This window comes from Pteropus medius, unplaced genomic scaffold (genome assembly GCF_902729225.1).
Source record: "Pteropus medius unplaced genomic scaffold, Ma_sr-lr_union100, whole genome shotgun sequence".
Taxonomy (NCBI): Eukaryota; Metazoa; Chordata; class Mammalia; order Chiroptera; family Pteropodidae; genus Pteropus; species Pteropus medius.
In genome coordinates, this window is record NW_024355990.1 from 3616159 (window position 1) to 3642071 (window position 25913).

Sequence of the window (25913 nt, forward strand, 5' to 3'; positions counted from 1 at the left end):
AATCTTGTTGAAAGGAGATTTATAAAGCCTTTCCCAATGTTATTAAGATACGTTTTTAAATGTCTTACTACCAAACTACTTAATCTTTCGAGGATCAGAAAGAGGAATAAATACGTAATTCTAGTAAAAATCAACAAAGTCAAAATTAATCTGGATTAGTACAAAAGATTAAGTCAGAAAAATGGACTATTTAGAGCTGCTAAGTTTTGAAAGGACCTGTTTGGAGGTGAAAAAGAAGGTTCCAGAGCGATCCCTGTGGCCTCTCCATTCTGTCCGCCCCCACACTGAGTCAGGAAGCAGTGAGCATGCCTGTGACGATGCAGGCTCTCCTGCGAGGCATGGGGTGTAAAACCATCCAAGTGACTTGCTTGCAAATCAGTCTCTGTTTTAGGTGTGTTCCGTCTCTGGCTGGTGTTTTGCCTACTCCCAAAACAGAGCCGAAGCACTGCACTGCTCCGGTGAAGAACACTGGCCATATGTTTTCGGTGATAACGCAGGAGCTTAGTCACTGAGAAGTTCCTTTACCAGCACTGTGCTCTTGAAAACAACAGCCGACCAGGTTTTGGTTTTCTGAGCAAGTCACAAACACTCCGCTTAACTCAGAAAAGAGCTTTAGTAACTCGCACGGGCAACGTGAGCCACGAGGAAGCGGCCGACAGTCTCAGCCCTCCATGGGGGGCTTCGGGGTGGGGGGCGGTGTCGGGATGTGGCCCCTGCATGACAGAACGGGCACCAGTTTGTTCGGATTGGGAGAGGGCAGGCTCGGTGCACTCAAGGGCCCGCCGAATTTCTGCGGAAGGAGGTCGCTAAGCACACCCCGAATGCCAAGCCCACGCTCACCTTTGTCGTGATGGTGCCAGCCCCCCGCGTAGTAGTCCTGAAGGACCTGGGGAGGGGTCCAGGTATCGAGGATGTAGTCCACCTGGTGCTGCTTTCGCCACGTCAAAGACTGGCACATGGTCTCTCTGGCTTTGTCAATGTTGAAGTCCCGGGCACGCAAGAACCGAAGAATATGCTCATCTTTTGGGATCTATTGAGAGAAAGAGACGTTTCTAAGCGATGTTAAAAGTTGCTAAGGGAAAAAACCAAGTTACCAAGGGAATAAGACTCTAAAACCCTCATTTTTCATCAAGAGTGGGCTGCGTTACTGCACTATTTAAAATTAGCCTTCCCTCGTGCTTTAGAAAATCAGCATTAGTTTGAATAATCTTTACAGTATTCCATTTCGGTTTTAGCCAAGTACAGCAATGGCACAAATAATTTCTTAAACATAAAATGCTTCAAAGTTCACTGAGCTGATCTATGAATTACGATCTGTGCAGTTTTTTCTCTCTCTACATATAATACATAAAAAGCTAGAAAAAATGTTGGTTTTGGTAGTGGTGGTGGCGTCCCCAACACAGAAACCGTCTCTAGGTTCCACTACTGGCATCAGTATGTCGGCTTCTTTGAGAATCAAGGTCAAGACCGTGCCTGAGTGTCACTGCACGCCCCGTCTCCCTCCACGCCACACGCTAATGCACACCACTGGGCCACGGGACATGAGTCCTGAGCGCAGCCAGAGCCTCCTAACTGCCCACTCCTGGGCAAACAGCCCAAAGGACTGCGACAGCATCGTCTTCACGGAGAGAGGACCACCACGATCCGGAAGTGATTCAGAACGTGGGTTCAGGAACCAAATGGCCTGGCCTCAGACCCTGGCCCCACCGCTCACTAGCCTAAGACCTCGGGCAAGTTACTTAACGTCTCTGGGCCTTGGTCTCCTCATATGTGTAACGGGTGATAAAAGTCGCGCCCACCTCACAGGGCTGTTAGGGAGATTTGTTGTGGATCTTAAGAGTGTCTAGCACATGGTCAGAGCACAACGAATGGCAGCTACTGTCATGGTGTCTACATTCTCAGGACGTGACACTAAGGCTCAGCTATCTGGGCTCCAGTCACCGAGGCTGACAGGACTGGGGAGGAGGCTGGGTGCATGGAATGCCTGGCTCCCCTTTACTGAGCCAACGCCAGCAACTGGCCAGACGCACAAACCTGTCTCTGCTCGCTACCAGCCCCCCATTAGTATGAAGCTCATTACAAAAATCTGATTCCTTATGAGGCTAAAACCTCACCGAAAACCTCAAAACCAAAGCTCGAACATTTCTAGTCTCTGAATAACCTGTGAACCTTCTGAACCTTCCAGGCACGTTTTGGAGCGAGGCCAGTCTGTGAAACCCAGGACGACACAGCTGATCACAGGAGGGCATCGCAACCACCACGAGGGGCTCGGGTGCCGCACACACGGACGTGGGTTCGATGGCTTTTATGGGAAGGGACGGCCCAGCTATGGCGCTTGGGCACTCTCAGGAAGTAAGACGGGTGTCACAGACAGGGTGCCGAGTCTCACCTTGCCCTTGTGGGTCTCCTGGAGCCACTGGCGAAGCCGGATCAGGCAGCTCTCCTGTAGCGGAGTCAAGTCACCCAGGTACCGCTTAATGTAGTCTGCGTCCAGTTTGTCTGCAATAGAAATGACACGAAACCACTTACAACAAAGAACACTAGAACCTGAAGTATTCCAAGGTCCTATCAGTGAAGGTGAAGTACGGTCCCAGAGCCTTGGACCTCAGTGACAACGGAGGGACAGCAGACTGACGCAGGCCACCCTGGAGAACCTCAAGGGTGGTCTTTAACGTCAAGCTGCTGACCGAGCCACAGGCGAGCTTGCTGGGTCAATTATACCCCGGTGACCAGGTCACCTCTGCATGTAAAATCTCATACTGTTCACGATGGAAGGAGGCCTGTAACAGACACTTAATGACTTTTAATTCAAAGTTATACAAAGAGGGTTGACATGATATTAAAACTAAAAACAAACAAACAAAATAAATGAATCCAACCTACTTTGAACAGAGCTGTGTTCAAGAATACAAGAAATCTGTTTCATGATAAGGTAACAAACTGGAAGAGTGAGATCTCGAATTAAGTAGAACACAGAAAAATTCACAAGGTGAAAAACAGAACATGTCCCCAAACCAATAAGGGTATCTGCCACCTGCTGAAAGCTAACAAATGACAGCTTAGCCACCGAGAAGAATGTAGGGAAAGCAAAATACCTGTAGTTTAAGCCTCTCGACTGGTAGAATTTTCTTGTGTTTTCTTATTTTACAATGGGCATCACTCTGAGAAACACAAAAGTTGTGTGGTTTGCGTGTGCGCACGTGTGTTTAACACACATCAAAGGCAGCACAGCCCAGTGGCTAAATGCAGACTCTGGAGCCAGCCGCTGGGCTAACCCCAGCCCTGCCACTAATGGCTGCGTGATTCTGTGCAAGTTACTAAGTTTCTTTGTGCTTCAGTTAACTCATATAAAAATGAGGATAATAAGCATTTCCTACCTAAAAGCAACCATCAGGAGATGAGTAAATAGTCACAAAGAGCTTACAATAGCGCCTGGCACATGGTAAGCATGAAACATGATGATGTAATTGTTTGTTAAAAGGGTTAGTTGCTACCTTACATTCACTAAAGATACCGTCTACTAAAATAAATAAAAAACACTTCCTGGTTTCATAACTTGATAGAACCCTTTCTGCCCATTAAAAAAACAATTCTAAGTTTCTTCAATGTAAGGAAAAATAAAGTGAACGTGCTATGTAAGCGAGGGGAAGCGGACAGCATCGAGGTCCACGTCCTCTTTCCATACGATCCCGTCTTGCTCTCAGAGCGAACCTACCGTCCGGGGTGGTCGCCACGGGCTCGGGGGCCCCGCTCGCGTTGCCGAGGGCCTCGCTGCTCGGCCCCTCCTTCAGCGCAGCCTCTGGGACCGCGACGGCCAAGGCCGCCGCCTGCTTCCCGCACGACACGGAGGTCTCTGAGGAGGGCGTGATGGAGGGCGGAGTCCAGCGAGGCACAAATGTTATGCCTTCTTCTTCTAACTGGCGAAGGTAGTATTCGATTATTTCTTTTCCCTTTAAAACAAAACCCATTTTAAGGTTAGTATATATTCGAATTTTGAGTTATTCATCCCTCACAGGTTTTTAAAACACGAATAAAACCTCAACGGCCATAGAATAAATAAGAAAAAGAAAAGACAAAAGCCTTTGTGTTTGTTTCCAAAATTTCACTTCCTCTTCTCCAGAAGTCTAGGAAGTAAGATCTAAGAAGATGGAATTTTTTATGACTAATTAAAAGCATGATGTACCATACTTGCAAATTTGGAAATTTTTTCCAAAGCCCTAAAAATAAAATGAGCCTTCAAAAAGCACTCGCTCCCAGACTGACACATTTCAAAACCAAACTTCCACAGTCATGAACAGCAGCGTAAAAACGAGAAGGAAAATTCTCCCCTGGAGATGAAGCAAACGACCCGAGGCCTGGGGACCCCTGCCCCTGCCGTGAGCAGGACCCCCTGCCTCAAGAGACACAGCCTTCCAGTGGTGTGGTAGCTGTGCTTTTCGTGCAGAGCTGCTGCTCCTACTCCACCCATCACTCAGCCTCTTCCCCCGCAGGTCTGGCACACAGGACGCCGGTGCAGGCCTGTGCCGACAACCTGCACCGGCCTCCCTGACGGTTCCTCCGGCGGCGCCTTTCTCTGGGATTGCAGGAAGGCCACCACAATGCCCCAGCGCCGCTGTTTTTCAGGTAAAACAGCCGACACCGGAGCGGGGATTCACTGCCAGCCCCCGAAAGATCAAGCTGCTTCTCCAGCCATTTCCCCCCTCCCTTTCCCAAGCCTTGCCTCCCCCCCCCCCCCCTTAACAAAGTCCCCTGAGACGACTTGAATTCTCACTTTTTTAATGTTGCTGGTGTATTGTTTCATTGCAATTTTTTCCACTGTACTTTCAAAACCAAAGAAAGATTTGATATCTAAACTTGCAGACTGTTCAAAACAGGTCCAATCTTCATTTTCAGGGTGAACCTGGGTTAAAGGAGAAAGCATTCCCATTAACCACACTGACAACTGAGAGGATCACGTGTTCGCTCCTTGGCGAGCCGGTAACCAGAGGAAAACACTTATTTTACTAATGACGTTACTGTCATGAAAGGAGCAGATGGAAAAATTACAGAGAGGTTCAAAACCATGAAAAGACCAAACTATTTTAAAAATGACTGCTACAAGGAGAGCCTCGTTTTCGCTCCTGGCTGGTTCGGCACGCTCCTTGTTTACTGAACGGTGCTTTCCGTCACTAACGAAGCGGCGGGGGCCAATGAGCCGGAAGTATCACAGGTAAGAAATTACACGGCTGCTGGCAGGTGAGCGCCGCGGAAAATAGGAAAGATGGAGCGCGGCTAAAGGTACTGTGGGAGGGCAGGCTGCAGGACCACGCGGGGCGTTCAGGGCCGGGGCACCGAGGACGGAGCCTGAGCCAAGACTGAAGTGGGGGCAGGGGGAGGCCTGGGGGCACAGTGTCCCTGCAGAGGGGGCGCCCACGCGGAGGCCCGGAGGGGAGGCTCGCCGACCGATCGGCAACAGCAAGGCGAGCGGGACAGCAGAGGTGTGACTTCCTCTGAGCGAAATGCCCACACGCTGCAGAGTTCTGAGCCTGCAGACAGCGAGGCCCGAGCTGAGGGACCGTCAACGGCTCACTCTGGAGGGGGCGTTACAGACTGCAGGAGGGTGAGGGTTCAGGCGGAGACCCGGGAGGTGATTCTAACAATCTGGTAAGAGAAGTTCCCGAAACAGCGGGGTAGGCGCCCGGAGACGGTACACAGCCTCTCGGGTCCCCCAGTGTGTGTCTCTAAGGTGCCACAGTGGGGCCAGAAAAGAAGTGGCCTGGGAAAGCAGTATTAAAACCCAAAGCTGGGGCATCACCTGGCTACCTTAACGGCGACCACAGTGTCATCTACTCTGCGTAAACCGCACCGGCTACCTGCTGCTCTACCGGAAACGAGAGACAGTATCTGATGAAGAACTGCCCTCCAAGACAAAGAACTGCACTGCTTCAGGCGACGGCCAAAGGACTCCTGGAAGCCACCTGCCAGCACGCTCTCGGTCCCCTGGGTCGCGGGCTACTCACGGTGTAGCAGCAGTGCTCGTTGATGATGACCCGGTTAGAGAACGTTTCGTTGTGGGCCTCGATGTGCAGAGTACGCTCCCGAGAATTCAGTGAGTTTTTCTGGACAAAATAAACATAATCGACTCCTGCAATCTTTAAAAAAGGAATAAAGAGAAAAAAGATGTATTAATAATGCCCAATTGAGAGAGAAGCCATAAGCACATTCGTTTCGGTTTCGGGGGGCTGCTTTCTCAGGGGTCCCTCGATCACCTTTTTCAGCAGTCGAGGTGCGTCTATATCCAGTTTGCAGCGCCTTTCTATAACGTGGATCGCCCCGTCTTCACTCCTGAATTCATTCACGGTGTCGCTGTCCACAAACATCGGAATCAGAGGACACGTCGGAAATCTCCTCTCATAGGCCTATGGGTACGTGTTTGAAAAGAGGAATTGACAGTTTGTCACTGATGTTTTCCGTGGAATGAAATCGTCTCTTAACAAGACATACAGCTATCTCCATCTTCACGTCTTAAGCTTTCACTAAAAAGACGTTTGACTTTCAAGGACCGGACGTAACAGAGACACCAGTTCTCCCCACGAGGCTACAGAGGTTCAACGTAATCCCTATCAAAATCAGCCTCTGGAAAAACAGCAGCATTCCGATTTTACTAAAATCATTAATACGTGATCTAGCTCTATCCATAACAAGGACCTACAGCAATGACACCTCAGTAGTGATGAGCAAACTTGGCATCCAGACGTTGGTTTCTAAACACTATTCCCTACTAAAACGGAACCCTCTTGGAGAAATGGCTGATTACAAGTCTGGAGCAAAGAAAGGTCAAAGTGAGCCCGAAGTGTTTGTTAACAGAAAGTGAGGAAAGTGTCAAATGACTGATAGGGACTCGTCAAAGGGACACGGGAAGCAGCCCGAATGGGGTTCTACTCGCCAATTCTGGGATAATTTGAGCACCAGAAAGAAAAAAAAGACGGTAAAGTATTATAAACCATGTAGTTATAGATACTCAAGCAAAATGGGCAGGGAAGGAAATTTTACAGAAAAATAACCACAAGAAGGAAGAGAATTAGAAAATCGCCATCCTGCAACCACCGATTCCCACGGGGATCGCCAAGGGATGCTACTGAGGGCTGGTTGCTGCAAGAGACCTCACAGTCTCCAATTACCATGCTGCAGATTACAGAGGAACAAAGGGACAGGTACAAAGGGACACATGGCTGAATTTAGGGCAACCGACCACCTAAAGTGAGGCGAACGAAGCACAGCCCATGCAACTCTCACAACAAAAACGGTGAACCAGAAGCTAATCGTGACGAAACGATCACACAGATCCGAATTACGGGACATTCTACAAAACAGCCAGCTTGGACTCTCAAAAAAAAAAAAAAGGTCAGTGTTTTGAAAGACGAACCAAAAAAGCAGACAACTGTCTAGAATAAAGGCAACTAAAGAGAGGGCTATCAGATGCAAGGCTGCACTGGCTCTTGGACTGAAATAAAAATAGAAATAATGACTGCTTATGGAAGCGTGACCGTGCACTACTATTAAACACTACTACTCTGTGGGCGTGAAAGTCCTTGGGTGCGGTAGCGAGGCCAGCTCTCTAGGACAGTCTTCCCAGGCAATGACGTTTGGGTACGTAGGGCAAAGTGCTATGATAATAACAGAAAGAGATAAAGCATCGTGTTCATTTATCTAGGTGAAATGTATCCGGGTGTTCACTCTATCACTTTTTTAAAAACGAAAATTTTTCAACATAAAAAGTTGGGAAAAAAATTATTATGAAAAGGTAAGTTTGGGGGGAAAAGCGCACATGTAAACTAGCAGTGCTTTTGCACAGAACTGATGAACTATGACGCTGTCGCATCTAATGCATGAAAACGTATACAAATTTTAGGTTTGCCCGATGCTCTAGGACCAAGGTGGCAGGACAGGTGTGCGGCCCAGCGGGGCCCCCGCCCGGCTTCGAGCACTGTCCCTCCCAGGGGAGGCAGGCCCAGAGAGTCCCAGCTTCTGGGTTTCCGGGAGAAGCCGGCAATCTGGACGTTTAGGTGAAGCCTCCCACCTTTTCAAGCTCTGTGTGGGCCACGGTGCCACATCCGCAGGCCTTCCGAGTTCACCTCTGCGCGGAGCCACCCCTGCGGGGGGCTGAGGAAGAAACCCAGGCCTCGGTCCCTGCCGGCTTCAAAGCACCGCAGCAGGAGAGCGGCAGTGACTCTCAGGTGTCTTACTTTTTTGCAAACTATCCGCAATATTATCAAGTCGTTTCCTAATCACGCTCAACGTTTATCGAACTCAAAAATCAAGGGCGAACAAATACACTCTTTCAGAAGTGATCTCAGAGAGGAAGCAGTGTTCTTTGATGTCTCATCTTAAAAGGAAAAATTACTTTTGTAAGAGAAATAACTACCGCAATCATTTGCTTTTTGTTCAACCTAGCAATTGTTTCGATAATAAAAACGAGACTGGGGCCTTGCTCGTTTGCCCCCAGAGCAGCCGCCTTCTGGGTAGCCAGCTTCCTCCCACCTTCCCACACCCCCTCTTCCCTTCGCAAGGGATTTCTGGGCCTGCAGTGTGGGAGCCTGGCAACGGCACTTGCAGTTTTCAGCCAACCTCTGAATGTAGTTTTGACATTAAAAGCTTGTTCTGTGCAAAAGAAAACCATATTTTAGTGAAGACATTTCAACTTGAGAATTAATGAGCTTAACACTACATTCTGCCAGGAAAACCCATTTAAAAGAAATTCCCATTTAAAGAGCCTGCCTTTAAACCGAACTATGTTTGATTTAATTCAGCCAACAAACTAAGTTGGCTGCTTTTCATACGACAACCTCGATATTCTACGGCACTGATTACGACCATCAAATGCACTTATAAACAGATCTGCTTTTACCCTGGAAATAATCAATGAAAAACCAAACTATGCTTTAAGTATCTCTTAGAAGTTGCCAGTGGCTCAAAGAAACAAATATACAACATGTCAAGAAAATGTGGCAAACTGACCAAAGCCCCTCAGAGTCAAAATTTTGTAATTCATTCACTATCGAAATGACAGAGACGTAGAGAGGGCCTCTGGGATACAGGCGCTACGCTGGGGTTCTGGAGGACACGGAGTGGAAGACGCGGGACCGGGGCTCATCAGAAAGGGGAGACATGAAAACATGCACCGTAGAGGACAACGGAAAAGAGGACAGAGAGGAGGCGCTAGAGGTCACACGAGCCGTGTGACAGGAAAACTGCTTAAGGCCTTGGGGGGCCACCTGGGGCCGGGCGGTCAGAGGACGTGCGTGCGTGTCCGTCCGCACAGGGTCTTCAAGAGCGGGAGCTGCAGGGACGTCACCCAGGGAGAAGGGAACACTGCGGTGGGAGGAAACGAGGGCCGCAGGGGAGCGAAGCACGGACAAAGTCCAGAGAACCCTTCCCCGGCCCTGTTCACAGGCGGTCCGGTTGCCTGGACCTCGCTGGCACGCGGGAGGTCGCTCTGTGAATAGCTTCACGCGCCATGGTCTGTCGCTGAAACTCAAAAGCATACAATACAAACATGGAAGCCAATTCCAGATACTGAAGTGACAGCTACCCAGGGAGCTTGGGGGCCCCGGTGCTGCATTTTGTCACAGTCAGGCCCGTGTGGGCCCCCAGTCCCACCTCTACCCCTGAGAGCTTCTTCTCAGTCGGCTGGTAAACCGCGCTTCCAAAGCGCGTGCTAGTTTTGAACAAACGTATTCACACTTAATAAGCTTTTAAGAAAAATTTAAATTCGTGAAAATTGGAGCCCTTTAAAAAGTTATACCCCAGGTAGTTATGACACACTTCGCTCACCCACGTACTTACTGAGCCCAGATTAGCTGCTTTCAAACCAAGGCTACGAGCAAACGAACCCGGCACAACGACACGCGGTTACACCAGGCCCCGCAGAGTCGGTTCCCGCAAGCGCCAGCCATCGGCTAAACCAAGACATCGAGTCAGAACAGCCTGGAATACCCACTGAGGACATCGAGCAAGAATATATAATGATTATAGTGAAACTAAAAAAGAAACCTGTAAAAATGTCATATACCCCAAGCCATTTCCCTGTGCAATCAAACACACTTGAAATTTAAAAACCTCAAATTTCATGCTCCTGAGAACGCACTGCTGAGTCTGGAAAAGATGGGAGTCTGACCAATGGTGCGGTCAGGGCTACGGAAGGGGCACCTAAGAGAACCATGACAGATGCTGAAGTACCCACCACATCAGAGAGGACCGTTTCCTTCCTAGGAGCTCCTCGCGGAAGGATGAGCACGACGAATACTGGGGACAGATGGAGCGAGCCGCTCATATGCCGCGCACCGAAACGTCTGTGACTCCAAATGTTTTACCTTTTTTTCAACCAGGAACACATTCCCTTTACCAGCCCTCCCTCCCAACACCCACTCTCACGGTTACCGCTCCATTTCATAAAACAGCTATATTTATTTTTGATGAAGGAGCCATTTCGATGTGTACAGTAAAGGGAGGGGATGGGCAAACACTGGTGAGCGACGTGAGGGATCTGGCAACGGGAGCGGACTTTGCTTCCTCCGCGTACCCACTCCTTTGCCTTGAGAACTCTAAACACGAACCGTTTTTGTTAAAACAGGAAAAACTTCAAATTCCTTCTAAAATCCACATATTTCCCCTTAGGACACAGCGCAGGGACTCGGGGCATTTGTGCCGATTTGGTGTCGGGCCTGCATTGAGGCAAGGTCACCCCACCCAGTGACCGTCAGCCCACAATGGACCCCACCTTTACCGCCTGCCCTTAACTGACCTTCAGGTGACGACCGGCAAACGACGAAGACACAATGCTAAAGAATCTGGTAAAAATGACCCACGAAATTAAAAGACTTCACATGCACAAAGTGTTAATTCTACAGAAAGGTCAGTAATCTGATTTTCCCATATTATAATATTGTTGAATAGTGTCTGAAAACACACAGTAGTAGAGTTTTTTCCTGACCTCTTACGATAATCCAGGTGAGTGATGCCCGACAGACACTGGACTCTACCTGGGAGATGGCGTCCTGGCGGGTGACGCGCTCGGACCCCGGGCGGCTGACAACAGTCTCCTCCTTCCGCAGCAACGCAAAACGGCACCGAATGGGTTTTTCCACTACAAACTTTCCTGACCGTCTGGGGCACAGAAATACGTGGATACATGACCCCCTGGATCCTCCAAAATCAGCGGGCAAAGGAACAAAGGCGGGGGTACACAGGAGCAGCAGGCAAACAGCAAAGAACTGGGACATCACCCATAAAATGTGCCAGTGCCCCCGACCCGTCACCGTATCCCCAAAGGACAGTGACCTGTGGTTGTGATTTTACACTGCACATACAACAGTCGTGCATCCTGCTGACAAACCGTCCTGCCTCAGAGGGGAGAAATGACTATATATCAGTATTTCACAATATTCGGCAAAGAGTACCATGGCCTCTAAGTATTTGAACCACTGCTATAAGGACCGAACAAGCAGGAGGAGAGAAAATTACGCAAAGCGCAGAAATAATCATCTAAATCTACATTTGGCTAAAGCCAGACTATCACTCAGATCTTAGATGTAATGCATACCAGGAGGTCAGTTTCGGGTTACAGTTCCTGGTAGATGACAAACATACACTATTCCTCCTGTCCTTGCTGAACCCACTGTACAGCCAACTCCCTGATTTAGCAAGGCCTTCTAGAATGCTGGAAGACCACCGGAAACTTGTCAGTGCAATTTAAAACAGTGTTACCGAGCTTTCAAATAAAGAATCGTCTATATGTTTGACGAACGGCACCTTCTGCATTTTAATTCAGACTAGAAAATCGAGGCCCACATCTGTTCACCTGCGTCACATTTCTGAAAGATCTCGAGGTTGGCATCTCGACGACAGCCTGAGGGCTCCATGCTTTGTTTGCTGTCTTGAAGATAATCATGAGGACTTGGGACTGGCTTATTGGGGAGCGTTTGTCCTTGAGCCCTGTCACGTGGTGCTCCACGGCAGAGGCTTCCAAATGTCAGCACCCTGTCACCTTTTCAGAGTGTCATGAAGCCAAAAGAAATACTACTTATTAAATAAATCAAGGTCCAAACAACTTAAAAAGCATTTGTCCTAATAACTCAGTGACCATCTGAAAAAAAAGAGTACACTTCAAATCCAAGTCCTTGTTTCATTCTTCAAAAACCAGAATGATTTGTGAGGACGTGGGCGCCTCTTGGGCACCGCCCAGCCTCGGAACCACACTGGACACTGCCAGTCTCGCTACGTGTTGTTCCGATTCTTAAGTGAGGCTGGCTTTCTAACAGAGCGACCACGGCGAACCCAGCTTCGCAAAGATATGACATCATCAAAAGAAACGCAGTGTGGTCCAATCATAAAACGGTGAAGCACCGTGAACTAGGAGTTTGCACAGCGTCGCTATTTCCCGTCGAACATTAAAAATCTCCTGCAGCACTCTGCCGCCCCGGGGGGCCTCAGAGCACAGTCTGGGAACTGTGCCTCCAAGTGCTTTGAATTTTATTCATTTATTCACAAATCCCTTTGCCTATAGATGCATTATTCAAAATCTAAACAAATGAGCTTCAATCCAATTGATTATCATCTACCATCAAACTTCCTGTTAAATACAAAGGGTCCAATGTTCTAGTAAGTTTCCGATTTCTGCAGAAAAGCCTTTCAAAACCTAAGAAAGAAGTGAACAAACTTTTTCTGTAAGTAAAGAGCCAGACAGTAAATATTCAGCTTTACGGGGCCAGACAGTCTCTGTCACAAACATCCAACTCTACCTTCGTAAGACAAAAGCAGCCACAGAAAATAAGTGAACAAATTACTAGAGTTGTGCTCCAATAAAACTGTATTTATAGACACTGAAATTTGAATATCATTTCCCATGTCCTGAAATATTATTCTTTCAAAGTTTTCTCATTAAAAAATGTAAAAGTCATTTTTAGCTTGCGTACAAAAGGGGGCAGTAGGTCAGTCTGCCCGCTCCTTAACAGATTAGCTGTAACAGGCCCCACGAAATCCTCTCCTAACGATTCAAGTTATTTTAAATGACAACCGGTTAAAACTGTGAAAAACAAAAATCTTTCAACGAAAGAGAATTATAAAGCCAATGCATTGCCACTTAATGATATATTTATTTGTATTTAACTAAACTGTCCTCCACGACACAGCAGTGTCTCAACAAATGCACACCTGACTTACATACACAGACCTGACTACGTACATTTAACCGAAACGAGAAGTGGGGAGGAGGGGAGGAAAGAGGGGATTTGAACAGCAGGATAAGCCCGGGATGAGCCCGCCATTCCACTCAATGAACGGATGGGCTCCGAACCAGCTGTCTAACCTGGCGGCCACTGGCCACGTGTGGCTGTTTCAATTTAAAGTACACATCATTAAAATTCAGTTCCTCAGTTTCACCAGCCACGTGTCAAGTTCAAGAAGTTGCTCTGATTTTCTTGCCTGGCTTACAATGAATAATTTCATTCTGCAAAGAACATTTTCACCTGACAACTACACATCTTTGTCCTCATTACTGCCCTTAGAATGCCTGTGGGGCTCTGGTGGCAGATACCCTAAATAAGTCTTATAAATTTCTTCTCTCCACGAAACCCAGAGTCATTCATACTTATTGATAAACTAATTATACTAGTATGAGTTTCAAATCTGTTTTAATCGACTAGGCTGTGTCACTGAAAGCCTTTTGTCTAGATGCAGAATAGAAGGCTGTACCTCCTGTTGGAATATTTCTGGCATCAAAAAGAATTTTTTAAAAAGCAGGCAGCCTCTGAACTCATAACCATCATAAAGCGAACTCATAACCATCATAAAGCTAACTCGAGAGTAAACAGCGCAAATTCTTTCAAGGACACCTTACTGAGGAGGCTCAAAGGCCTCTTCTGAAGAGATTCTGGAGGCGGAAGGACCATCATCAGGCCAGAGGCCCCCCTCCGCCTCTGGAAGCTCCCCCTCCCCACACAGTGCAAACTCCCTTCCTGCTCAGTGCTCCCCAACTTCATCCTCTTCACCCCTCCCCTCTCCTGCTCCCAAGAGCCACAGATCTACTTTTGTTTTTGACCTTGAATATAACTTTAAGAACTGTTTTTCTTTCTTTTTTTTACTTTTTTGCTGAGAGCCTGACAAGCATCCCTTTGTTTCCTACTTTACAAATGTTAATCTAGATTTTAAAATAAATTATAGGTGTTACTCGATTCTAACAGACTCGAAACCTTAGGAAGGTATTACGGAATCAAAAAGTAGAATCTTTTTTGAATGCCAATGTTTTATGTTGCAATAACATGAACAAGTCGGGGCATGACCACCCAGTGGGACACGTCTCAGCAATATGACATCGTAACTATTCACGCACACGAGAATGAATCCAACATAACTACGCCGAATCAAAAAGGCTAGGCAAAAAAAAAAATCGCGTATATCTGATTCTATTCCTGAAAAATTCTAGGACATATACACTAATTTATAGTAACAGCAAATCAGTGGTTGCCTGGAGGTGGAGGTGTGTTGGACGTGGGAAGAGGAAAGCACAATGGGGCATAAAAAACTTTTGGGGTGATGGATATGTCCATTATCTTAATTACAGCGACAGTTTCACGGGTATACACACCTATGTCAAAATTTAACCAACTATATATCTTAAAAATGTACAGTTTATTATGTCATTTACACCTCTATAAAACTGGAGAAAACAATAAAAACATAAATTCATATAGTTTTAATTAGCAGGCCAACTCACAGAAGCATTTCTAATAGTGACCTGATTTGTCACCATTCAACACAGAGCAGGAAATCGCGACAGTGTTTGAAAAGGAATGTGGCATCAAAGGCTTTAGTCCTAATTGCCAAAAACCGGGAGCCACCACGATGTCCTGCAGAAGGCGATGGGTAAACAGACTGTGGTCCATCCAGACAACGGAATACTATTCACCAGTAAAGAGAAATGAGCTATCAAGCCACAAAGACACAGAGGAAATGGAAAGAATTATGGTTTAATGGAAGACGCCTGAGTGAAAAGGCTGCCTATAAATAGAATCCCAACTATATGACATTCTGGAAAAGGCGCAACTATGGAGAGAATACAAAGTGGCTGCCACGTGTTGGGAGGGCAGAGGGAGGGACGAGGAAGCAGAGTACAGAGGATTCTCAGGCAGTAAAACGACTCTGTATGACAGCGTAATGGTGGACACATGACATGACGCATTTGTCAAAACCCATAGACCTGCACAATACAGTGAGCCCCAATGTAAACTACAGACTTGAACCGACTGAAACAAACACATCACACAAGATGTTAATGACAAGGGAGACTGTAAAGGGGCACATAAAAGCTCTCTGTACTACCTGCTCAATTCTCTGTAAACCTTGGCTGTTCTAAAACATCAACTCTATTAAATATTAAAAGAAAAGGCATCAATAATACCTTGGCCAAAGGTAAAAACCTATTAACTGTTCATGTTATAGAAAAACAAAAAGACAAACGTCTTTTAAGAAGAACCTAGACAAATCCATAACATCATTTATTCAAGAAACACTCCCTCCTTCCCAGGACAAGCCCTGAAGAGCAGGTGCTGGGGACACAAGAGTGTAAGACAAGGGCCCGGCCCGTGAAGGACTTCCGCCAGGGGAGAGATGGGTCAGGGGCAGACTACCAAACCTGCAGCTTCACTGAGCATCTAGGACACAGGCACCAACATCGGGGTCACTCAGGTTAAGGTATTTATCTGGCGTGATCTTTCTACTGGGTGAGTCTGTTCCCACTTTAAAACGAGGACACAGGGGCTGAAGCAGTGTGCCGGGACCTGAACCCAGGTCTGTCCCACTCCGGGTACAGGTGGCACTGTGGCTCGGAGCACAGGCCCTGGGAGAGGTGGCCTGGCTTCGAACCCCAGCTCCGCCAGCAGACTGGGAAGGTTACCCAGTCTCGTTGAGCCCCGGTTTCTATCGCTTCAACGGACAGAACTGTGGAAGATGTTAAAAAAAAAAAAAGAAAAAGTAACGTTTAGCAGGCCCTGACGGAGAATAAGCACAATATTCGAAAAATGTGGCCACTGACCCATGTCGCACACAAACTTCTCAGAGAGTACAAAGGGACCGATGCTAGGTCAGGACGCGGCCACCCAACAGTCCACACCCCAACGCGACCGTCCACAAAAACAGAAAGGGACCGTTCCCGATGCGAAGCTGTAAAAACTGAAATTTTTCATTTGACATTTATCTTTCCTACTGTACTTTGAAAACGCACCCAAAAAATCCATGTGTTCACCAGACTAAAATGATAATTATATCCCCACGGCCCTAAAAGCACAAGACGTAAATCTCATGAGGCTTGGTTGGAAATCAATTATGTTTATAATAAGCCATCTAAAAAAAGGAACTAGGTGTAAATAATATCATAGAGGTCTCCTTTCTTCTAGAAGGAAAAGAAAAAGAAGATAAAGAGAGAAATAATTTTATTTCAACTTAGGCATTAAGAGTAAAATATTCTCTTTGTAACAGGAAGTAAATACAAGAAATACAGGGACTTCACTGGGCACAGAACTCATTAATTAGCTAAAGACACTATGCTCGGTTGCCGGGAGCGGACAATACGGCCCTGAGGATAAACGTGGCCGGGGCCAGAGGGGCACTCGCTAAGCCTCCGGGGACCAGGTGTCCCCAGGGTTCCGGTTACCGGCAGCCCGGCAGCTCCAGTGAGTGGCTTTACCATTTCCCACAGAATGAAGAAATACAATAGACCTGGAAGGGAAAGATGTGGAGTCAGGAAGCTAATCGCTGGGCTCCCCTCCTGATAAACAGACAGGTGAGACTGTCGTTCCCACAGCCCCGGGGGAGTCGCTACCGATCTGAGGACAGAAGGTTCCCCGGTTATCTGCACAACTGTCTACTAGACATGTGACAGGCCCCGGCACCGCGCCTCAGGCTGGCTGCTGTAAACTCAGAGTCCCCAGGGGCCGACCACCAGGTGTCTGACTCAGCGACCCGCCCGTCCTGCCCTCCACCCCTGGAGCGCGTCGCTTCGTCACTTCAGGAGTAAGGCACAACCCAGGCGGTGCACGGCGGAGCCCTCGCAGCCCAGAGGGTCAAGGCCGTGATGTGCATCCTGGAGGAACCCCCAACACCTGGGAGCCACCAAAGATGGAGCAGGAGGGCAGAGGGTCTTACACTCCAGCAGGGAACCGGGCACAGACGGGTCAGAGGGAGAGGGGCTGGGGGAAGGGAACGGGGAGGACTGGGAAGCAAAGACTGCAAACTGCCCCGTGCACAGTTAGGGGAGCTGAGGGTCCGAGCAGCCCTGCGAGGCTCGGAATCGTGGAACTCGGTGGTCTACACCGCCGTCAGCGGGCGAGGCAGCCAGCGGGACGATCCCTTGGGGAGCGAGTTAAGCCTCGGTTTCCTCATCTGTAAAGCAGAAGATGAGCAGAGCCTACGAAAGGCACCAACTTCCGATTACAAGACAAATAAATCACAGCACGGTGACTACACTAAACAGTCTGTGCTGTATATTTGAAAGCTGCTAAGAGAGTAGATCTTAAAAGCTCTATGTGTAACTGTGAGGTGATGGATGTTATACTTAGAGTTGTGACCATTTCACAAGATGTACGTCTGTCAAAGCTTTATGTTGTACGTCTTAAAGTAACACAATGTTACACGTCAATTATATCTCAATAAAGCTGGGGGGAAGAAGAGCCTACCCCCCGAAGTAAGTGCGAGCAATAAATGAGGCACTGGCACAGAAGTGCCCCTTAAACCATTATTCTTAGACCTCCATATGCTCCTTAGCGTTTCACAAATGGGGGTTCACCAACAATCTCCGTCTGCCCGCAGGGGCCCAGGCGACCAGGTCTTGGTGGTGGCCGGCACACCCGCTCGGGGCAGAGCACACGGAGAGGGCTCGGCTGCTCACAGCTCCAGGCCCAGCACAGCCAGATGCCCAGCAGCGTGCCCAGGAGGTGACACCGTCGGAGGCAGACCCAGTTTCCGAATCGTTTCCCGGCCCTGTGGCATCCAGATCCACCCTGCTCCCCGTACGGAACTAGCGTTCTCAGAATAAATTGTTTTAAAAGCTTAAAAGTTTTAAAACTAAAAACATGATACAGTTGCATTTGAAGACCGTTTACCAAGAAGTCTATTTCCTTCGCGAAAAAGAAACATGACCACCAGAATCACAAACAGAAAAAGACTTTTCCCTCCCCTTTTCCACTGTAGGGTGACAAAGCACAGTCGAAATGTACACACTGTGTTAATTTCCACAGATCTAAAGCAGACCCAGAAGCCGAAAACACGGACATCCCTATTTTCCATTCTAACCCATCAAAACCCAGTTGAAATAACCAGAAAGGACGATCAGCACTGATCCATTGTAGAGAAAGGCTGCCATAGACAGAGCTGAGCCGCCAAGCCCCTCGGGTGAAGCGCAGCAGATAAGGGTACCTCCCGCAAGAATGCTTACCCCTCTCCCCGCAAGCTCTCTGGTTGGGTTTCAAACAAAACCCAGTTTAAGGACTGGTTGATCTGGATTAATGAAAAAGCACAGCGAAATCTCTGACTCCAAGAAACTGCTTAGAAAGCTTGAGTAACGTACAAACTCTTTTAAAAGAGAAAAGTTTCCTTGGACCTTTAGTGTTGACCAGTTTATTACAATGTTAGTTAAAAAACAAACGGTAAAAACTCATACAATCATAAAACTGAAGCAACACACGTTTCATGGGAAGGATGACAATTCCTTAAAGACGAACCCCTCCTTCAGCACAAGCAGGGAACTGGTGGGAGGGTACATACAGCTGCTTTCACTAGGCAGCTCCCCGCCCCCCGCCCCCCCACCCCCCAAGAGATGCTGCTGGGTGAGTCACCACTCCCACCACTTTCTCTATTTAAATCTTTATTTGTACAGCTCCCTGCCTGGGAAGTAACTTAGCCTACACTTGGCTCAAACACCCGATTTACATATTAATGCCACTTCTATTCTTTTTGTATTTGCTTTTTCAACCATTAAAATCGTATTATTTGTTGCCCCCAAAATAAGCATAAAAGCAAACCACATACTGCCTGACAGCATTTAGCTATAAATATGACAGGCATCCAGTGAGCTCCACACGGTTACATGTTTTCAATTGTTAAAGTAAAAGCATTAACCAATCCTTGTCGGAGAGTTAAGGGATACTAGTTAGAAAAAAAAGAGGTGTGCACATCTCTAAGTAGGTCTTTATGCCTAAGATATCTTACTTCTGTCAATAAGCCTTCAAGTTCAAATGTTTCACCGGCCACAATTTCTTAAAGCCCTAGGCAAATGAGAATGTCTGGAGTGCTAGGAAAGGTTTCTCTCTTAGTTTTTTGTGTGCTTAATTTTGTATTTAAAGCGGTCACTTGATTGATCCAAGATCCAATGGAATCCAAAACATGCTACAATTGTCCAAAACCATTCTTAAGCCATAAGATCTTCTGTCTACTAAAGAGCAAACTTTATGTGACAAAATATATAACAACAAAAATAGGAGTTCTGCATGTTCCTCTTCAAGTCAAGTTGAACTTGGCGGAGTACTATTTTACTTTCCAGAGTGTAAAAAATAAATTCGTGGACTTCAGAAAAGCATTGGGTGTTCCAGAGAATTGCAGCTGTCAGCTTTTAAAGATGTCATGTGTTTGCCCACATAAAAGAATGTAATGAGCTATAGAAATATTATCCGGCTTCGTGAACCAGAATAAAAATTCCATCGTCAGTAGGCTGACAGGAGCTGGTTTAATCCATCAGCAAAATATCTATCAAGTACTATTTACTCAATGCCTGTTATACAAGTTGCACCTCACAGACCCAGGAGCATCTGAACCGCTATGTCCTCTGCCAGTTCCTTTCCTGTGTGGCAGGAGGCCACCATCTGACCTCAGGGGATCCCCACCGAGCTCATCCTTCCTCACCTGATTTTAGACGCTATTCTTTCTTTGTTAAGAAACTAACGGCCAAGGTAATCATGAGATGTAAATTAAAGATGTATTTTGAATAGATGAAATAAAACACAGTCCTTGAAGTCCTCAGGGAACTTATCTTTTGGGTCTGGAATCTATCAAATATAAAAGACCAAAAAATAAACCTAAAGAGGTATGCAATTATTTTTGGTTGACATTACAATTAAAAACAAGATGGTAAAAACGTATAGTGAACATAATGGCCTAGAAGTGGAAGCAACCCAAGTGTTCACTGATGGATTAATGAATAAACAAAATGTAGTATATACATAAAATAATGGGTTATTCAGCCTTAAAAAGGAAAGAAATTCTGACACATGGTACAACACGGATGAACAGTGGAGACATTATGCTAAGTGAAATAAGCAAGTCACAAAGGACAAATATTGTATGATTCCTCTTACATAAGGAATAGTCATAGTCCTATTCAGAGACATAAAGGAGAAAAGGGGGTGTTCCCTCGGGCTAGGGGGTTGGGGGAAGGGGAGGGGGGAGTTAGTGTTCGATGGATTCAGAGTTTCTGTTTGTGAAGATGAAAATGTTCTGGACAGAGATGGGGTGACAGCTACACAACAATGTGAATGTGTTCACTAACACTGAACTGTAACTTAGGAGTGATTAAAATGATAAATTTTATATTATATATATTTTGCCACAATAAAAAAAGTATAAATCTACTCCGCCTGATAATTTGGAAATAAAGTCATACAAATAATTAAATTAAGGCAAGTTCAACGACGCACATGTTGTATATATAACTTTGGTATGACTAAATAAACTCAAGAACAGCAGTCTGGAGAAGCACATGAAGCAGACAGTCTTTTGGTAGATGTTAAATCTCTAAAAGAAAGAATAATGTAATAGAGTCTCTATTACACAGTCTGTTAAAGAATCTATTCCTCTCAAAACTTTTAAATTAAAATGTTATAACTGACACTACCTTCCTTCCTTCCCATCCCATTTGCTAAAAATTCAAATTAAGGAGAACTAAACCAGTGGGTCTCAAACCTGACTGGTCAGAATCCCCTGACGGGCTTGTAGAACCACAGACGGCTGGGCCCACCCCAGAAATTCTGATTCACCAGAGAACTGGAATTTAGAATTGTTAGAGTTTATATTCTGAACCATCTTTGTGTTAAGAAAAGTAAAATAAAGTTAATAGGTGTTTGGGGAAGAGCTTTCTAAATATAAATAGCGTAAATCCTGCAATACAGCCAACAACCTCTTAATTTACTTCTTAAAATATGTACCTTGTAGATTTTAGTTCTGGACCTGGTTTTTAAAACATACATAGGCATTAAACTAGGAAAAAGAAAAGAATCATACGTGTTTTATGATCAGGACTACCTAATGTTAGGTAGGATAACTTATTCATTAAAAAAAAGTCATGTAATAACCAGCCTCTCAGGTTCAAATCTGTAGAGATTACAAAAAAAAAAAAAAGAATACCATTCTATCAGAGTCAAGAATTTTTAAGTGATTTTTATGTACTGTAGAAGAACCATAAAAATTAAAATTTTAAATCCTAGGTACGCATTACTATTGGCGAAAAGCCACTCAAAACACCCTTTGATACATAAACCAGGACACATTTTTCAGTCAACTACGGTAATTATAAGGTTCAGTTCACTGAACTGAACTCTATTCACAAAACATGATTTGTATCAGATTCCTTCCAACCACGTTTTAATAAGGAGTAAATATCTCCAACCAAAAGGTTATGTTCCAGTGCGGCCTTCTGTCAAAATTTTCATTACCAAAAGCAGAAGTCACAGGAAATACATGCGCACATTCCAAGACTCACCTCTTCTGTACACAAATCTATTTGTGAGGGCCTACTATGTGCTCAGGATAAAGAGCAAGATGGTTTGATTCCTGCCCTCAAGATGCTTGAGTGGAGGGGAGGTCAACAAGCCCAGCAACTAGGACAAGGCATAGTGACCAGTGAGGTGACAGTGAGCTGTCAGAGCAGAGAGGGAATTCAGACTAAGGGAATGGAGTCTGACCGGCCCGAGGCAGGCAGGTGAGGAGGGGGACGGGTCCAGGGCAGCTGGCATAAAGGCAGAGGATCCAGGGGAAACAATGGCACACTTAGGAGGCTGCACGTGATGTAGCAGAGCTGGAAGGTGGAGCGCGGGGAGGGGCGGGGGGTGCTGCATGCGGAGCGAGGCATCGGAGACCAGCAGGGGGCAGATGGGGACAGCTCTAGGGACCAGGCTAGAGGGTCGAGGGTCTGAACTTTGTCCTGACAGTGAGATGCAGCTCCTTTAGAATCTAGACCAGCAAGTGGCACGTTCGTCTTTACAACGCAGAGATGGCAGTGGCCGCGAGGAAGGACAGGTGGGCGGGGTGGGGTCGGGAGCCAGAGTCCAGAGGCTGCTGCAGGGACGGCGAGTGGTGACGGGTCACCTCGGGCAGCAACGCCGGGAGGGGCAGATGCAGGGGCAATCCAGGAGACATCGCGGACAGTGAGGGTCTGGCCAACCCTGAGGCCCAAGGCACAGGAGGAAAGGCCGCCAGCCGCGAGGCTTCCGATCTGAGGGCAGGGCGCGTGGTGGTGGCACTGGCCAGAAGCGGCAGCCCAGAAAAAAGGGAGAGCTTCTGAGTGGTATTTTATGGGGTTGGGGGGGGTGTTCGTTTTCCACTGGGGAGTGTTCTGCACAAGCAGGAGGGGTGCACCCGCTCCAGGTGCGCAAATCTGCCCTGCAACAGTCGGATGGCGCCGTTGGAGCAGAGCTGGCTGGGAGTCCGATGGCCCCTCGAGGAGGCTAAATGTAAGGCTTGGAGATCTTCGGCTGACACAGGGACAGCTGAAGCGCAGCTTAAATGAGACCGCCCAGGGAGAGACGTCAAGTGAGATAGAGCTGGATGTTTCTAAAACAGCATTAACTGCTATCGATTAAAATGCCTATCATGGCCAGAAAACACAGACATACAGCTGGAAGTCCCAAAACTACAAACCAAGTGGTCACTGGAGGAAGAGTCCATCTGTCCCCAACGAGGCAAGGAGGTGGGTAGAGAAAAGTGAGAGAGACTAGAGGGGAGGCCCCGAGACCCGAGAGGGAGAGAGCCGCCACGCAGCCATCTAATCGAATATGCAGACGCTGGCAAACTGGACGCCTGCCAGCGCCAGTGCTGATGACTCCAAGAGCGCTCGAGACAGTCGGCAGACTTCTGAATGGAAGAGGACTCCGTACATCGTGAGTACACAGAGCAATCACCTCACACAGAGGAAGCTGCACGTTATTACATAATAATAACGACTTTTCTGAAAAAAGGTTAGGATTGCTGACATCGAATTGTACCTCTGGAGAGAATTATAATGCAACAGATGCATTGTTACATGTAAAATTATTCACTGGAAGCACACAAAACTGTCTGTTTCACGTTTGTATAGGTCAAAAAATCAAGAAAGAAGAATCAGATAAAACAGCAGCCAACAAAAATCCCTCCAGTGAACAACTCTGTGGAAGCCTCCCCAGCCGACCCGATGTCCGCATCCGGGGCTCCGAGGAAAGCAGCACAGACACAAGACTGACTGAGCACGGCCGGCTACCTCAGACCCTTGCAGCCCCCTCCCCACCACCGCCCTGGGGCCAGACCTCCGCCAAGCATCCACTGCACGTGCTACACAGAAGCCCTTTTAATCAGACCCACCAATAAACTAACTCCTTTTAAATGCTTTCTGCATGAAATATTAGGACCAATGAAGTGGGTTAAAAAGAACTATAAATAGAGAGACCCAGTTTAATTTGGGAAAAAAATATTTTGCACCTTATTTGCAACTCCAAATCGTGCAGGAGAACCACGGGGATGGAAGGGCAGCAGCCAGCGCTGACCACTCGCCTCCAGCAGCAACGCGCACGCAGAGCTGCTAGAAAGCAGCTGAGCCGCTGGAGGCGAGGCCCGCGCTTCTCCCGGTGCCTGTGTGCGGAAACGAACGATTAAATCAGCAGCGGTGGAGGGAATCGAACAGGATGGATGACCCGCTCTCCCTAACAAAGCACTGGCGTGGAAGGAAACACAGAAGGCTGGACGCGGACAGAGGGGAGCACAGACGTAACTACCGACGAAATGCGACCGCGGTGTCGGAAGCAGGATCCTAACAACTCACGAAATGACATCGTTTTAGACAAGAGTCTGAACGTGGATTCGGTATTAGATGATATCGAGAAATTATTAGTACTTCTGTTAGGTGTGCAAATGCCATGGTGGTTACTTTTAAAAAAGAAAAAGGTCCTTCCTGGCTAGAGATGCATGCTGGAGTATTTATCAGCTAATTAACAAGATGTCTGAAATCTGCTTTGTATACACCAGGGGGAAAACACTGGGGAGAACGGCTGAAAGGACACCGTCGAATGTTGACACCACCGGAGCTGGGTGGACAAGTGGGCACTCACTGTACCCTCTCTCTGCTCGGGTATGCTTGAAAAGTTTCATAATGCAAGGTTTGGTGTTTTAATTTTTTTGTTTTGTTTTGGTTTTGGTTTTACAAGAACAGGTAAATCAAAGAGGCAAGGAGATGATGAATCGGATCCTGCTTTATTTCTCCTCGAAATTCCTCCCACTGAAACACAGTCTTCACCCTGGCACCTTAAACATGACTCAGAATGCATAACGTGTTGGGAGTGGGTGTAAGGGGAATGCCCGCTCTATACGGAGCGGCCTGCAGTGAAGGTACGTTATTCCTAACCGTCCGCTTGTCCTGTCTTACAACTAAGTCAGTCTGACTTTTTACACCCCGGCTTTTATTAAATGCGAGAGGACTCACACGATGGCATTCGAAACCTTCCTAAATGAGACTAGTAGACTCCCCGCCACCCCACTAAAAACTGACCAGGATCTTTAAAATATCAGAGAACCTGGATCATTTACCTACACAGAAACTGATTCACATCGCCTCAGACACGGCGGTGGGGAAAGGACTGGACACTGGAGAGGGAGCGGGAGCCGTGATTTACCCGGCCCTGGCTCTCCCACCTCCCTCCCTTGGTCCGTTTAATGCTCCCACGTCCTCGCAACGGCCTCACACGAGTGACCGGCCCAGTTACTGGGTCACAGAGCGGGCGTGAGGCAGGACCCAGGGCTGCATCTAGTCCCACAGAAAATCTCTCCCCTCTGACCGTCTCGTCTTGGTGAAGACGTGACGTAACCGAGAGCAAAGGCACCGAAAGGACAGAGAATGAAACGAGGGACTGCGAAGGACAAGGGCGCGCTTCGCTGTGGCGGCCACTCGATCGACACTGGACACTGGCAGACAGGTGTTCTGGTTATTCGGCCCATAAAAGCACGTTGCTTAAACTACTATCACGGTGTGTGTCAACAGGATTTTGTATAATTTCCAAAGATGGAAAATAACTGCCAACTTTGTCACAGAGGGCTTTGCTCCTAAGGGAGGCGCTGGTCACTGAGGGTCGCAGCGCATTGCTTCTTCCATGGAGAAAACACGACAGTCACACGCAGATCCGAGGTCCCATCAAACTACTTCCCAAGTCCTCACACCCCAGGCCGGTGAGGACGGACAGACAGATGGAACACCTGCCAGCGTCCTCTGTGTGCTCAGCACCAGCGCCTGAGCGAACGAGAGCAGCAGCAAAGGCGCCGCCCTTGAGGAACCACAAAACAGTCGGAAAGCATCGCCTGGGAACCTTCAAGAATAAAAGAAACGAAGGACAGGGACGGTGCCCAACACTGACCCACTTACGGAGTCAGAGCAGAGGGAAGCAAGAACAGCACCTTAGAGGCATCAGGGAAGTGGCTGGGTCAGTGAGACCGAGTCTAAGAGGCAGATGGGAAAAGGCGACTACCAAAGGCAGGGAAGGAAGGAGCGAAAGAAGGGGGGAGGGGAGGGCAGGGAAAGACGCTGTGAGCAGCAAACCAGGACGGCAGAGTAGATTTAAACGCTCCTGTGGGGAAGTTTGCATAATATATGAAAT

At 47.3% G+C, this 25913-nt stretch overlaps 1 protein-coding gene across 4 annotated transcripts in view; it reads right to left on the bottom strand.

Annotated features, from left to right (window-relative positions):
- Window positions 1-25913, bottom strand: part of SEC14L1 (SEC14 like lipid binding 1) — a 43905-nt gene that overhangs the window by 11527 nt on the left and 6465 nt on the right. For all 4 annotated transcript variants that reach the window (XM_039859588.1, XM_039859590.1, XM_039859589.1 and 1 more), the window contains 6 exons: window positions 6249-6398; window positions 6000-6131; window positions 4772-4900; window positions 3716-3950; window positions 2390-2499; window positions 841-1030 (listed from right to left, as the gene is read on the bottom strand). In XM_039859588.1, coding sequence (XP_039715522.1) covers window positions 841-1030; window positions 2390-2499; window positions 3716-3950; window positions 4772-4900; window positions 6000-6131; window positions 6249-6398 — 946 coding nt within the window. The remainder of the gene's footprint in view (window positions 1-840; window positions 1031-2389; window positions 2500-3715; window positions 3951-4771; window positions 4901-5999; window positions 6132-6248; window positions 6399-25913) is intronic.